A 14,829-nucleotide genomic window follows, 5' to 3' on the forward strand; every position below is an offset into this window, starting at 1 on the left:
GGTTGGAGTAATGGCTCTTGTGGTCGGTTGTAGACCAGTGAGTTGTTTAGATTGAAATACCGGATGAGGATCTGAGTCTGTGATTTGAAGCTCGATGCCGTTATTGTTCGAAATTTGAGTTCAGACTGAGAACTTGACGTGTCTTCCGTATGTGGTTGGGACAGTGAGAGAAAACGGTTTGCTGGGCGTGCTAAGCTAGGGGATTATATACAGAGATACACAAGTGTGGATCTTAGAAATCATTTCATGCGGTGATTCGCGTGTGGTCTAGACCTCTAGAGTAATAAAGAGGATGTGCTGATACTAGGGATAGGCGATATAAAGTCTGTTGGTTTAGGAGGAATGCCAGGGCAAAACAGATAGCACAGGTTTGATTTATTCTCCGCGACAGGAGTCAGTTCATAGCAAGAAGTGCATCGCACCGCTAGAAAAGCTGTGCGACATTTCCATTGACTTTAGGATATTCTCGATAAATCTATGCCAACAGTGCTTGACTTCCTTTTGGCAAGAGTGCTTCTGACAATCCCCCCACCTCTCAGCCTTCCTGGTGGCCGGCTGACCTCCCGTCAACATTGCTGGTGGCTGAATTTGAGCTTGTATTAGTGTTTAAGGTTGCTTTGCTGGCTTGTGCTCTCGCATCGACGCGATTTTCCTCGTATGACTCCGAGTCCAGTCCTGACTGTCGGGACGGACTTCTGGTGCTAGCTAGTGCTCTAGCAGCCGCAGCTATAGCGTCATTGCTACTATTATTGCTGCTGCTCTGATTAAACCTCCGTCGCCCAGTCTCCTTGTTATTTAGCGAGCCATTAGCACTGCTGTGGTCTGAGTTGTGCCTTATGGCTGTGATAACGCTACTCGCCGAATCCCCACGAGAAAGGGAGTGGTTGCCTTGTATGTCTTTTGGAATATAGGGTAGATTTCCTGTACTTGGCGGTTTTGGTTTCGAGTTCGACTTTGCCGATATTGACTTTGATTGTTGCGGTGGGTATTTCGGTTCGCATGTGTTGCTATTCAGAAGTTCCCTCGATCTGGATGCAGAGCCACTCGGACTTGTTCGTTCTAACTGTTCGTCCAATGTTTGTCTCTTTGCCCGATGTCCTACTATTTTAGGGGACAATATATCTGCATCGTCACCAGGCTGATAGGAGAACCTCATTTGTCGTGGACCAACAAGACTTGTTGACGAGCCGTCTTCCGTGGGTAAGGACCTATCTATTGTAACCTGTCTTGCTCTGTCCGCAGCTTTAAGAGGGATGTCTGGGAGAGGCTTGTCATGAAGGCGAAGTCCAAGACCTTGGCCAATATTTTTAGGTGCCAGACCCTCATTCATTGACAAGTAACTTGAAACTATACTTGAGGCCGTCGATGAGCCAAAGGTATTGCCAAGTTGTTGCTCTCGTACTGCTAGACCTTCTGGCTGCATCATGTTAAGCCTTGGCGTTCCAAACCCTTCCTGCGGGGCATCTTTTGGTATGGGAAATAGGGCAAATTGTGTACTTCGATCCGAGATATGTGAATAACCGCTACTAGTATGGGCGGTAATTGTTGCACGCTTTCTATCTGCCCTGCCTTGGAAATCCTGGAGTGAAGCGCTAGTACCTGAGCCACTGTTGCTCTTGGGCTGGGATAACGGGCGAGCTACTGTATGTTGGAAAATATCAGCAAAGATATTCATTGACTCCTAGGATTTCCATATCATAATGTCTTACACTGTGCGCCATCTAGAGTAGGAGTGACACCTGTGGCCCTTCTAGAAGTAATGGAATCTGCAGATACAGTGTCAGCCCAGAGAGAAAACAGCAGTTTTACGGCTCACCTGTATCTCCACGACAGGGATACGCATTCCTTTCCTTGATCGTGCCAATACCTCTGCTAATGGTATCTGAAGCTCTTTTTGACCCATGAACGAGGCTGTCAGATCTCGCGATCGATACGCTCTCCATCCCCCCCTCTGTTTTTGAGAGCAGAACTTCCAGACGCTTTACCTCAGCCTGGTAATCCCGCTCTTTCGTATGCCATCCACTTGCCATCTCTTCAAACTCTTGGATGTCTCTTGTATGCCGCTGCTTCAAGGATTCCATGGCGTCTTCTATCGTGTGGAGCTGAATCTGCAAATCATGGTATGCTTCCAGAACATGCAAGATGCAGGAGTTGTAGTGAACTGGAACTGGATCCACCGCGCTTTGATTCATCATTACCACCTTCAATATCTCTACCATCTGGTTGGAAGACGGGTTGTAGTAAACCTTATCTGGAATCCGGATATTTGGGAACGTGTCGGCGGCGCTTGCTGGTGGTGAGCTTGGACGAAACCCGACCTGCGACGAGACTCGAGAGGTCGGTCGAAGTCTCGACATGGCTTCCTGTGCCTCACTGTTGTCATCGGTACTGAAGCTAGCAAAGCAATCAGTGGATGTTATAGGAGTTTGCTTGCGCGCAAAGACTGGCCGGAGCCAATTGTCCATCTTGTCTTTGGGTTTGATCGAGAGCGAGCCAGTCGATGGAGTGAATGAACTCATATGGCGAGATGTGAAATCAAGAAAGAAAGTTGCTTTCCACGGCTTAGTGGCTTAGGTGGGGAGACAGGTTGGGTCGAGAAGAGAAGAGGTGGCGTAGGAGGAGGATGGGAAGAAGGAGCGTCTTACCGAACGAGAGGGAGGAATTAGAAAATAACAAAATGTTCACCTAATTATATGCTTAGTATCGTCTTTAGAGTGCGGAAGTGGATCCTGCAGAATTCGAAGGTACTGCGAATGTCAAAAAGGGAAATATATACTGCTCGACCTCTACGGACATGCTTCATACGAAGGTCCCCGCGAAGCTGTCTCGTCATTCTTCGTGCAAGTGCCTACTGACAGCTGAAGACGTCTGGTACTTCTTCTATTTATGCGAGCTGTGACCTTTACTAGAGGTCGCAAACGCCGAGATTTAATGGTATCTGGATATCCAACGCCCCCGTCACGGATGAAAGCTCACTCTATCCTCCCACAAGCTGCCCTGGGTGCACGAGCTCGTCCTCTTTTCTACCCTCCCCCCTTAACGTCGTTTCTCAACAGTGGATCAATAAAACAGATCTTCTGCCTTCTGCCTCCTAAGCCCTCTTCCCTCCAGCCGCTCCGCAAATAGCTCTTTCCCAGCATTGCCGCGAGACGGGAAGAGCTCCTTGACTCCAGGATTTGGGGCTATTCCTTTGATGGTGAAATCCTGGGTTGCTGAAGCTTTAGCTACTCCTCGAATATTCAGTCGGCCCAGCTCAGAATCAGGCCTGCGGGAGATTCGAGAAGCAAGAGAGTCATTGGTGGGATGTCGATCACTGCTCCCATCCATGAAGGGAACCGACATCTGCTTCGCAAACAAATCCGCTGTGGTATCCGCTGCATCAAATGCATCAGAGCGATGATGGCTAACTCCTATCTTGTGGGGGAAAAGTTCCTTGGGGGAAGCCGTCTCCCGAAGTCTTGCTTTAATTGTCTGGGCGCTTTCGCGGTTCTTAGACGCTGCATTGTCTCGTCTTCGCTTGCCGACATCTCGGGACTCCACGGTCTCTTCAAAGCCATCACTGCCACGAACAGGTGAAGCGCTGCGGTTTCTTAATCTCCCGCTATCCCTATCTACACGATCTGGAAATAACTCTTTGCCTGCTGCTCCTCGGAACCGAGCGCGTCGAGAATTCTGCCCCCTGTAATCGCTCCCCGATGATGTAGAGTCTCGGCGAGCCTTCTTTCTCGCTGCTCGATGTGCAAGGGCGGCTTCATCGTCGTCGTATAGGCTAGCATCAAAGCCCGATTCTGCATCCCCATTCCGACGCTTTCGATTTTCTCTATCATCATATCGCTGGCTGCGGTATCCGCCATCATCTCGATCTCTGTATCTAGTCTCTCCCCTGTATCCAGCCCCCTTTCGGCGCTCAGCTGGGTCATACTGAGGGTTGAACAGATAGAATCGGCTCCTCTCACGTGCACCTGCCTGCTTGCGGTCTCCAAGGACGGCTAATCGGACCTCCAGTTTTGTCTGGGGATGTAGAGGGGGTGGTTTGGCAGGGACTGTTTGGAGAATTGGAATCGGAGAGATATCTGAGATCTCGGCCGCTGCAAATGCGAGCAAAGCTTCCTGGGCAATATCTGGTGTTTCGTAAACTAGATTCGCAGAGGTATCGTCGATCCATTCAATATTGGTCGGTGTATAGGCGCTGAAGTATTCGGAAGCAAATAATTTTATGTCCTTGGTTGTGAGATCGTCCAAACCACGAATGTGAACCTTTTGCGGGGCGGGTTGAAGAGCGTCTTCTCCGGAGGTATCGTTAGGCTTTGCTTCGCTGGGCATTTGTTGATCAGGCTTATTGAGAAAAGATCAGCTTGGACTGCGCATGCGGAACGATGCATCTGTGTAAAAAACTGACATTTGCTCCAACTTCTGGCGTAATCTCAATCTCCGGGACAGCCATGTCTTCGTCCACCAAACCCACATCAAGATCCATATCTATGTCCATGTCGGTAGCCATTGCGATATAACCTTCTCCACGGATGCGGAGATCAATGCCGTGGGTTTAGAATAGATGATAGACGCGCAGGGTAGATAAAAGTCGTGGGGTAGGTAGGGAAGCGTGTCCGAACTCTGCGCGTGTTGCTTGATAGTTCTGCAGGGAGGCAGAGGTGGTGCTACAACTGAGGACGACGACAGCGCATCTGCGGAGATGTTTTGGAGGTGTAAGTGAGCGTAGTTGACGATAGATCTTTTCAGAGAGGTTTGCGGCGGGAAGGATATGAAAGATATGGTATGTGTGGTATGATAGGCTTCGATGGGAAGAACGAGGTTGAAGTATCTGGAGAGGAGAGGAGAGAACTCGAGGTAGAAACTTAGCGGGTGCGGTGGTTATAGCATAGGGCTGGATTCAATTGAATGGAGTTGAATTGAATTGAGTTAAGTTTGATGTTGAGATGAGGCTGAGTGAGGCTGGGCGCGCAATAACGAGCGGGCCGAAGAATTGTTTCTACGGCTAGCTACCTTATATATTAGGTGTGATTTCTCACAGTAAATATCGATTATCCCGGACGTCACATTCACATCAGCCACTTTTATTTGCGACGAGAATCTGTACTCTATACCACTGTGGTGCACAGGCAAGTAGCGGGATGAGAACAGAAGAAATCTAATATGGCGCGCAGTGTAGTGTTTCCCTAACTATCTACCATCGTCAACCACACTACGATCGCCCCTCTCTGTATGGACCCTGTTTATTGCTGTTGATTTGGACAGCAAAGTAAGGTAGGAGAAAGTGGTAGAGGAGCAAAGCAAAGGGTCCAGCCCTTCACACCTTGATAAAACAAGTAAGAAACATAACTAGGAAGGAAGGAAACGTTACAACCCTCAGAGCGAAAACCACAGCCCAGAACCACAGAACGAGCAAATAAGCTTCGATCCGCTCATGCCATTCTTCAATCAGCTAGCTCTCTTGGTTTGAACCGAAGTGGCCAGACGCGTGGGATCTTTTTCGGCTCTTTCGTCAAACCCCGTCTTCGCCCTTCCGTGTCGACCCCAGTAGTATTTACATGCCATTGGAGATCGATCGATTTGGTGACGACTCAGAAGAACATCTGATATGTATTTCCAAAGCTTTGAGTCTCTTTTCCCGGATTTCCCGGTTAACCCTTGCTCTTTTTCCTCATCTCTGAGTCTTCGTAATTCATGCTCGATTGCGCTCTCTTCAACCGCATCCCATGCGCGTTTTCGTCTTCCCAAGGACTCTTTGGTACTCGGGGATTTCTTTGCGCTTGGTGCCTCATCAATTCCTTGTGATTCCATATCTGATGATGTTTGCGTTCCCGGCAACATCTTGCCCCCAGATAATCTCTCCTTTGGTAGCATCATCTGGCCATCGAGTGTTCTATGTGCGGCTGGTGATGCTTTCGTAACAAAGTTTCCTTTGGATCTAGGAATCTTCCGCGGTGGCATTTGATCTTCATCACTATCACCATAGATGTCAGAGTTATCATCAAGGCCTATTGACCTCTTTCGGCTGAGGTCCTGCAGTCCAATATGTGAAAAATCAGCATCATCTTCATCTTCATCTTCGTTTTGCTCCCCCCGTCTTGGCCTGTGTTTTTTGTGAGCTACTGGCCATGGTCGTAACATCTTGTCTGCTCCTAATTTCTTCGCTAGAAGACGAGTGGAGCCACGGTAGTAGTCTGTGATCCATTAGCAAATATCTGTAAAGGAGTCTAATGCTTTTGACATACCTCCTTGTGCTGGAAGAGAAGATGGTAAACTGGTTGCCGGTAAATGGGTTGTCTCATCGGACTCGTGATTACTTTCAGAGTGAGCGTCCCCGCCGATGTCAGATTCTCTGTAGACAGATCCCTCGGCATCGAGGGAAACTTCAGAGCGAGCATCCTCAAAGTTGCCAGACTCTTTGTAGACAGATTCCTCGGCACCGAGGGAAACCTCAGAGCGAGTACCATCAGAATACGCAGATTTATCGTGTACTGGAGGAGAAGATGGTAGACCATTTTCATCAGACTGATGTTCATCTTCGGAATCGCCCTCGTTGGAATTGCGGGAACTTTGTGAGAGAGTGCCATCAAAAGTATGAGCATCGTCATGGATGGCATCTCCCTCGGGATACTGCTCATCGCATACGTGAACATCGTCAGAAGAATTAGCATGGTCAGAGGGGCCAGATGCAGGTGCATCGTGGGTTATGCTGTTGAAACACGCTGTAACAGAATCGAGCGAGGCACGAGTATCGACTACTGAGCCGTTATCAACTGAGTCATGGCCATTATTAGACGTAAGCTCGTTTGGTACTTGATCGGCTTTTGTGGTGATGGAGTAGATGCCCAGAGGGTAAGTTCCTTGAACTTGATGGGTTGGGCTGAAGGATTCGAGGATGCTATCGATAGGGCGAAAGAAGCGGTACCACTGTGGTAAGCCAGGTTTGGAATACGTGCCGGGGTGCATCTGATTGTACGATTCCGGCGGGTCAGGTGCTACACCAAAGGCATAGAAATCCGGCAGCTCGTCAGATACATCGACAGACATCTTGAAGTGAAAGATTGGTTGCGATGACGCATTCAATCAAATAAGATGGTTCTTGTGTGTGTGGTCGACATGGGAGTCCCGGGATGTGCTTGACTGATGAGGTATGGAGAAGAAAGGACATGACTGGGGAGAATATATTGGAAGCTGTTTAAGAGAACGTTCAAGAGAACGATGTATATAATTGAGTATCTTGCTGCCATTGTTGTGCATTGAGATTTGTAATTGTGGGTAGTCATGATGTCTTTGTGTATTGTGTGTTGTGTGTTGTGTGTTGTGTATTGAAGTCCAATTCTCGTCGCTTGACAATAGGAGACAATAGGGTCCCCTGAGATGCCATATTTTTTGAGTGAATGCCAGTAGGGAGGACTTGCTACCAGGAAACCAAAAGGAAAAGTTGTTTGAGCATTACTCAAATTTAGAAGATTATGCCAAGGTTCTTTTCTTTCGTGCTTTGTTCTGTTCTGCGAAGCTCAATTGTTCCTCGATGTCCCGAGAGGTTGTGGGTGTCACTACAACCCACCTTATACTCCATTGAGCAAGCAAACGGCAAGCTGACTGCGCTAAAAACGGCACCTATTTATACAGCACATAATTTAGCAATCAATCTTTGTAAACAATAAAATATATAAAGTGACTGAGGGACAAAACAGTCTATTAAAGCTGTGTACGGTACCTAAGCTGACTGCTGCAATTTGAATTTCCTCTTGCACTCTATTATGAGACTGATCTGCTACAGCTCGCCCATCACTGGCGACCTGCGCGATAATGTAAACAAAGTACATATGATTGCAATACTTAATCTGCTGAAGTTAGTATTAAAATCTGACATTTACTCTTGGGGAACTTTACCACATGAACCCCTGGATTCTCCATGTCTGTTCAGCTATTGTTTCAAGATCCTGCACAGTAAACATGATATCGCCTTCGAGAGGTTGTGCTGGATTAGGTGGTCGACGAAAGATCTTATCAAACGGTAATACAATTGTTCCACTGACCACTGTATTATTGTTTTGACGTGATATGCTAACTTCACCGGTTTTGACTGCTAGAGGAGAATTGGCTCGAGCATTTGAATATGAACCCTGCCGTCGAGTACCGAGCTCCCATTTCTGAACGATAATCTTGGCATTCCCATGGCAGATTTTGATCGTGATCACCATTTCAACTGGAGATTGCGAAGATTCTAACCACCACCTGGCATCGATTGCCAGTCGCGGCAGCGGCGATTCTGAATAACCGCATTCGAGAATAAGAGAAGGGGCGAATTGATGTTGAGGTAGAGGCTGTAATCCCCATTGATTATCAGGACATTTTCTAACTCCATTATAAGATTGCTGTGCCGTAAGCACTGAAATCAAGTCATTCGAGAGGCCCATTGTTGACACCTTCGCCTCGAACAGGTTCGAAAAGACGGCAGCAGCTCTTTCATGTATCATGGAAGTCATTTTGATAATAAGGACTTTTGCGCTATGCGCAAAAAAGATGCGGTAATGGCTGATGGGTGAAGACTCGGCAGTGATCCGATCGACAGCGCGATCTGGAATATCCAGAAACACAACAAACTGATTCGTGGTCTTCTTGTCCAGAAGATCTTGCTCATGGACCGCCACCTTTCTTTCGAGATCTGGGACATTGATGAAGCGGTACTTAGGTGTTTCGTCTGGCAATCCTTCAAGAAACGCCGTACTAGAGGTATCAGAATAGGTAGACGACTCCATGGCTTTAGGATCGGAACAGGTACCGTGTCTGGGGTTACTTTGTTGATGGATTGCTTGGATAGAAAGAAATCGCGAAGTAGATGGATGGAGCCGCGAAGTAATACCTCACCTTACCTACCGCGGTAGGTACTGTGGGGTGTTGGGAGTTCTTTGTTGGTACGGCTGTTCTATATTAAGATCGAATGGATCCTCAGTGTGGGAATATCTAGCTAAGCGAACCCAATTACCTTATGTCATGTGACCGATTTCCAGCTCTACAGTAAGGTACCTTACCTTACCTACCTTACCATCATTAATTGGTACGATGCCTATAACCATCGAGTCCCCTCAAGACCAGATCCTTCTTGGGGCAGAAGAACTGCGTCAAGATGCGTTTTCGGCCTTCGGCACCGTAATCGAGAATCCTGTCCCGTCTCTCGTCCCCGCTCCTCATATTGAAGTCCTTCCGCCAACTGCAGTCCAAGCAAATCAGGGCAGTGCGCTCAAATACTTAGATGTCACGCACATGAAAGATTTATATGCCTCCGCACCTAGTGGCAAGCAGGCTAAAGCAGTCATGAATATGTTCGTCTGTGCGCCTCGGAGTCTTCTCCCAAGTCAAGGTAGCAACAATACCGAGGGACGCTTTCCCGTGGGAATCCTCGAACGGCATCCTTATACCACTCAGACATTCATACCTCTTGGGATCTCCCAGTCCGAAGTATGCGAGGCTCGCTATCTCGTTATAGTGGCTCCAAGTCTACCTCCCTCTCGTGGTGATGAACCGTTACCCTGTCCCACCGGCGGTGACTTGCCCGGGCGAGGTTTGCCCGATCTCACGAGGATCAAGGCTTTCGTGGCGAAAGGTTCGCAGGCTGTGACGTATGGTGCGGGAACATGGCATGCTCCGATGGTCGTCGTGGGGAGGAAACCAATCGACTTCGTGGTGGTACAGTTTGCGAATGGGGTGGACATTGAAGATTGTCAAGAGGTGGAATGGAAGAAAGGTGTGGGGGAAGGTATTTCAGTAGCAGTGCCAAATGCTGTGCAAAGCAAAAGAGCATGGAAGTTATGATCTGGGAGACGATACTCAGCCAGGCCAGCTCCTGTTCGTGCTTCTGAGGGAAAGAATGGAAATCTGACCGGGTTTGGAGCCATCGGTAGGAAATCTAGAGTCGATACCCCTTCAATGGTTACCTGCATCCCTTGGATATATCCAGTCTCCCAGCTAGTGTTATGGTCAGCTACTTCACCCTTGGAAGACGAGGAAGTAAGGTCCCACGCACAAACCCTGGAGGTCATCATAGTGGGACTGAGGTGGACATACAGTCCCGGCGAACTCAAAAAAAGAAGAATCCACACCGTACACGCACGAGAAGTATCTCGTGGCGAGCAGCAATTGAAAGGACAAGTCCTCTCTGTTGCCATAACGTATCATTACTGGAATCTCCCTGGAAAACAATCTCTCAAGAAACCCCCCTCTCCCCCCCCCAAAAAACCCAAAAAGCCAACATTTCCCCCGTCTCCCACAGTACCACCAAACATAAATACCAAAACTCAACACCTCTAGTGCAAATGGCTCCTGATGAAGACAACCCATTTCAGGAAAGCTTTAGCTTTGAGAGCAGGAACTCTCAAGCGTCATACCTGTCTCCTCTGGTAGATTAAACCACAGCTGCGCAGAGCTAGGTCTCCGAAGCTTATGAAGACCGAGGCCATCACCATAAATCCAAGAGATAAGAGGAGTAGGGCTCCCGTAGCGGAAATAAACAGAGCTGTTTATAGTCAAAGAAGAAGGAACCTTGCTTGTATTCGTGCCCAGATTCGACAAATGAAACCGGGTTTGTCCCCCTTTTCTTCAGTCACAGATGTCACCCATATACCCCTTTTCAATACGGCAGGGCATCTATATTCTCATTATGAGGCTCTCTTTAGTCCTGGGCTTCTCCAGGGACATCCATGCTATAGGTGGACACTCATCCTGGAGTTATTTCATGATATTTGTTTTATGCCGTGGGCGTCCATGAGGATCGATAATCGGAGGTTTTGTAAATGTAGGAAGGAGGAGATCGATGAGAGGTTTCTTGGAACTGAAGAGTATCTAGATTGGCGTGACGGAGCAAGTGAACGCAGCTCGCCTGTGCTATACATTCATCATGTGTTCTTCTCGAGGGAGTGAATTGCATAGATTTAGGCTAGATGTTGCAGTACTTCTATATAGGCAGGATAAGATACCAATTAGATGCCATTTGCACACCATTATCGGTAACCCGGGAATTTTGTGTTATGAAATGCCAGAGGTGCTATGTTATGGGACTGGCTTCATTCAGAGCAGCAAGTCAAGGAAATGCTCGATAGAATACTGCAAATACTGCGCTAGACAAGAACGAAGAGTGTATCTTTGGGCGGTGATATGGAGGATCTGCTTGTCAGCACTCGCAAAGTTGGCCAAACTGGTATGGGAGCGATTGTCGCGACGGCACAGTCCCAGGCGCTTGATCTTGCGCGGGAGCCAGACCTGACCCGTGAGCATCACCATCTCCATCTCCATCACCAACACCAACAAGTTACAACGCCATCTCGAGTATCATCCCCCCGCGGGCTCGATCTCCATCTCGATCGCCATCGCTATCTCCATGCTTACCTAAGCACACATGTCACTCGACAGGGCGGGCGGGAGAATGTCTCGGGCGCGTGAGGCTCTCGACATGGGCACGCCAAATGCCAAATGCCAAATCCGAGAATCCGGCCTGAAACACCTGCTCGTAAATACACCAATGGATGCGCTGGGATGATCGCACACGGATCCAACTGCGGGGCCGAGGTTTGCTGTGCGTGAGGTGAGACACGGCGGCACGAGGAGTCTCACTGCTGGGACGGTGGCTGGTGGGCGCTGGGCGGTGGGCCTGAGTTTGAGGGACGACTGGGACTACTGAGTCGAGTACACACGGCTCTGTAACCACTACTGAACGGTATTATAGGGAACCCACGCGGCGAGTACAGCACAGTAGCACGGGAACCAGGGGGGCAGGGGGCCAGGGGATCAAGGGGATTCAAGGGGACAAAAGGGAATAATATTGGAATCCAAGGGGATCAAGGGCATCAAGGGGACAAAAGAAAACAATGGAATCCAAGGGGACCAAAGGGATCAAGGGGCTCAAGGGGATCAAGGGGACCAAGGGGACCAAAGGGAATAATGGAAATCCAGATTCCAAAGGGACCAAAGGGAACCAAGGGAAAACCCGAGGGAAACCCCAAGGACGGTATTTGGATTATTTGTGTTTAATCCCAGTCATCCGACAAGCCAGTGCGGCCCAACGCTCCAACCAGACTACAGACTCGCCAATCTCACAACGGCCGCAAGGGTTGGCTCCACGGAAAGGAAAAGCTCGCAGATCTTCCCGCCGGCCGCACTTTGAAAGCGGAACCTGTCATCCCATGGGCCTCGTCCAGACAGTCCTCCCTAAAGGATCCATTATTATCCATATGTCGTGGACTCGTGGACTCGTGGTGGAGCGCAAGCAATCGGCGTGCACATCGATTCGTTGCAGGTTGCAGCAAGTTGCAGGTCGTTAAAAAGTGCCCGATGAGGGTAAGCTGGAGCAAGCATACAATCTCTGCGGTGAAGATTCCAGAGTGTAGTTATCGACAGACTCCTGCGACGACGACGTGGTAGACATGGCCGGCATGCGGTGTTCTCCTCTGCCGCGAACGCATAACACAGTACCGGAGGGCGAGCACGGGGGGCTGGCTCTGGTCTACAGACTACGATCTACCGGATGCATTTTCTGCTCTCCTCTCCTTCCTTCTATTACCCATCTTCCCTGCTCTTCTTCGGGATGTGAGGAATGTGACGACGCGCGAGCCTCATCGCAAGGAGGGAGGAGGGCGCTGTCATCTGAGGATCGTAATCATCAAAATCAAACACACCCCGCTCGTCTGGCACATGGGTACTTGACCCTGCTGGGTACAATTACAGGAGTTTACTACCATGGAGCCTGAGGATTCTCGACAAGCTCCCGCAACCTCCAGGGCCGGCTCCAGGCACAGTACGAGTACGGGACCAGACCCTCATGGCTTCTATGCTTTTGTAATTCTTTGTACTCTTGTATACTCGGTGAGCATCTTGTCTCTGGCTCCTTGCAGTCTGCCCCGAGATGCCCGATGCATGACTGTTCCCCTTCCTCTTCACGGCTGGGGCTTGGCCGGAGACCGTTATATCTGTCAACGACAATGATGATAGTAATGGTGGTGACAATTAATGAGAGTAGCCTATGGTTAATATTGTGCCTTCTCTGGAGCTGGGCTCGAGACTCTTCTAACCAGTCAACCCTTGGTCTTCTTTTCCCTGTCTTCTTCTACTACTTACTTTCCTTTCCCCTCCCTCTCGCCTTTCTGCACCGGACGACTCCGCGGTCTACATATACGGCGGTAGACTTGTACTGATCTGGCTGACAGGTCGTAGCGCTTCCCGGAATTCTCGATTCTAGCGAACGTTTCGCACGGGAGACACGGGCCGTTCATCGACATCAGCACGTCCCGGGGCCTGCAGCCACTCTGCTCCCACCCCGACGGCCCTCACCCGACAAATCGACATGGGGGGGCGATGGACATGGACATGGGCATGGTCATGGATCATAAAGCGAACAAGCTTTCTGCTGAGAATTCCAAATCATTTTGTACCTGCCTCGCCGCCCGGCGCAACCTGGATTCTTATCCCAAGCGTTGAGTATTATTATTATCTTAACTTCCCAGTATCCTTCAAAACTGCCTCTCTGCCCCGTCAACCATGTGTCGAGTGGATAATTGGCTAACCCGGTCGTTGCACCTAATCTAACAGCTCGTAGCTTCTCCAACCAGGTCGCGGCGATGAGATGGGGTTCAAGAGTTGTAGCCTCGAATTTCAACCCCGACCTTGATTGATGAATCTACGGGGATGGCAAGAAGGCCCTGAGCATCTGAATGACCTCGGTATTTCCAGACTACACTGTAGTCAATAGTCAATAGTCAAATCTTCATCCCATGTCCCACGCCCATCGCCGAGAGATTTTGACTGGCACTGATACGGAGGACGGAAATACAGTCCTGCTGGATCCTGATGCTCTGTGCGGTCAGTACCATTATTCTTCTTCCCGCCTTTTTCTCCAATGGCTGCCAGCGGCCAGGCAAAGGCATCGTGGGCACACGCAGTGTCCGAGACCTTGTGCGGGTGCTACGGGAGGTACCTACATATCACCAGACGCCCCCTTCTCCCTCCCCTCGGTGCTCTGACTGTTGAGTTACCTCTTGAAGGATGTGGGTGCTACCACGAATCCGACGGCATGGCTCAACGACCTTCTTCTGCTTTGCCACACATGCTGACTTGCCGTCGTGTGTGCACTGTGCACGACATCGAACAGGGGTCAGGCCTGCTCCTCCCACCTGTACCTAGGTAGTAGGTAGTAATCATAGCTCTCTGGACGGCGCCAAGTGCCACCTGCTTAGGTAAATATAGGCGGGGGGAGAAATATACTAACACACGGAGCTGAACGATAGGCTCGAGTAGGTCTTTGCTCCGACAGAAAAAAAAGAAAAAAAAGTGACATTATACCAAGCATCTGCACGGGACACTTCGATAGCTAATGACCGCCTCCTGTGTATAGTCCCTAGGCTCTGGGAAGGGACACAACAGATGAAATGGAATCCCGAGGGGTGGATTTCGGTGCCCGCCGCATGCACGTACCCAGCGTCCAGGATCCAGATCCGACGTCGAGGTTTGGAGGGCTCTGTGTGCGTACAAAGCATGATCACGATGATGACATAGGTAGGTGGGTAGGATATGAGAACTGAGCTGAGGCAATGGTGTAGCATCAGGCATCTTGGTCTCGACCACGAGCTCGATTATTGTCAAGGGGAGACAGCAGGGAATCAACCCCCACATGCCATAACGGCTCTTCTCTTCTTCCCGCGAGATGGGGATGTCGTCAATCAATCAATCAATCAATCAATCAATCAATTAATCAAGCAAGAAACACCTACATACATACACGAATAGATATATCAGCAGGTAATAAACCCGAAGCGTCCAGTCCTCGTGCAAGATCTCTTCCGCGCA

The 14,829-nt window shown here is 49.4% G+C and overlaps 7 protein-coding genes across 7 annotated transcripts; 2 read left to right on the top strand and 5 right to left on the bottom strand.

Annotated features, from left to right (window-relative positions):
* Window positions 1–535: 535 nt before the first annotated feature.
* Window positions 536–2,465, bottom strand: M430DRAFT_18978 (hypothetical protein; the record flags this gene model as incomplete). Its single annotated transcript, XM_024863999.1, has 3 exons — window positions 536–1,641; window positions 1,710–1,766; window positions 1,817–2,465. 3 exons carry the CDS (start codon window positions 2,463–2,465, stop codon window positions 536–538), a joined length of 1,812 nt encoding a protein of 603 aa, XP_024720731.1.
* A 298-nt stretch (window positions 2,466–2,763) lies between these two features.
* On the bottom strand, window positions 2,764–4,501 carry M430DRAFT_139538 (hypothetical protein; the record flags this gene model as incomplete). The annotated part of the gene is made up of 2 exons (XM_024862617.1): window positions 2,764–4,335; window positions 4,412–4,501. 2 exons carry the CDS (start codon window positions 4,499–4,501, stop codon window positions 3,061–3,063), a joined length of 1,365 nt encoding a protein of 454 aa, XP_024720732.1. The 3' UTR covers window positions 2,764–3,060.
* Window positions 4,502–5,439: 938 nt separating this feature from the next.
* Window positions 5,440–7,038, bottom strand: M430DRAFT_50407 (hypothetical protein; the record flags this gene model as incomplete). Its single annotated transcript, XM_024868146.1, has 2 exons — window positions 5,440–6,185; window positions 6,237–7,038. 2 exons carry the CDS (start codon window positions 7,036–7,038, stop codon window positions 5,440–5,442), a joined length of 1,548 nt encoding a protein of 515 aa, XP_024720733.1.
* Window positions 7,039–7,785: 747 nt separating this feature from the next.
* Window positions 7,786–8,964, bottom strand: M430DRAFT_238693 (hypothetical protein). The gene is made up of 2 exons (XM_024864972.1): window positions 7,888–8,964; window positions 7,786–7,838 (listed from the first exon to the last, which is right to left on the bottom strand). Coding segments are annotated over exons 1-2 (870 nt in total). The 5' UTR covers window positions 8,757–8,964; the 3' UTR covers window positions 7,786–7,837.
* Window positions 8,965–9,059: 95 nt separating this feature from the next.
* On the top strand, window positions 9,060–9,915 carry M430DRAFT_120811 (hypothetical protein; the record flags this gene model as incomplete). Its single annotated transcript, XM_024861788.1, has 1 exon — window positions 9,060–9,915. A coding segment is annotated over one exon (751 nt), but the record flags the coding sequence as incomplete, so codon positions are not given.
* A 1,233-nt stretch (window positions 9,916–11,148) lies between these two features.
* Window positions 11,149–12,779, top strand: M430DRAFT_58564 (hypothetical protein; the record flags this gene model as incomplete). The annotated part of the gene is made up of 4 exons (XM_024868741.1): window positions 11,149–11,260; window positions 11,717–11,998; window positions 12,044–12,327; window positions 12,412–12,779. The coding sequence occupies 4 exons, from the start codon at window positions 11,149–11,151 to the stop codon at window positions 12,691–12,693; spliced, it is 960 nt and encodes a 319-aa protein (XP_024720736.1). The 3' UTR covers window positions 12,694–12,779.
* A 949-nt stretch (window positions 12,780–13,728) lies between these two features.
* On the bottom strand, window positions 13,729–14,592 carry M430DRAFT_18985 (hypothetical protein; the record flags this gene model as incomplete). The annotated part of the gene is made up of 3 exons (XM_024864001.1): window positions 13,729–13,947; window positions 14,019–14,156; window positions 14,458–14,592. The coding sequence occupies 3 exons, from the start codon at window positions 14,590–14,592 to the stop codon at window positions 13,729–13,731; spliced, it is 492 nt and encodes a 163-aa protein (XP_024720737.1).
* Between the last annotated feature and the right edge of the window lie 237 nt (window positions 14,593–14,829).

Source organism: Amorphotheca resinae, assembly GCF_003019875.1.
Source record: "Amorphotheca resinae ATCC 22711 unplaced genomic scaffold M430scaffold_6, whole genome shotgun sequence".
NCBI classification, from domain to species: Eukaryota; Fungi; Ascomycota; class Leotiomycetes; order Helotiales; family Amorphothecaceae; genus Amorphotheca; species Amorphotheca resinae.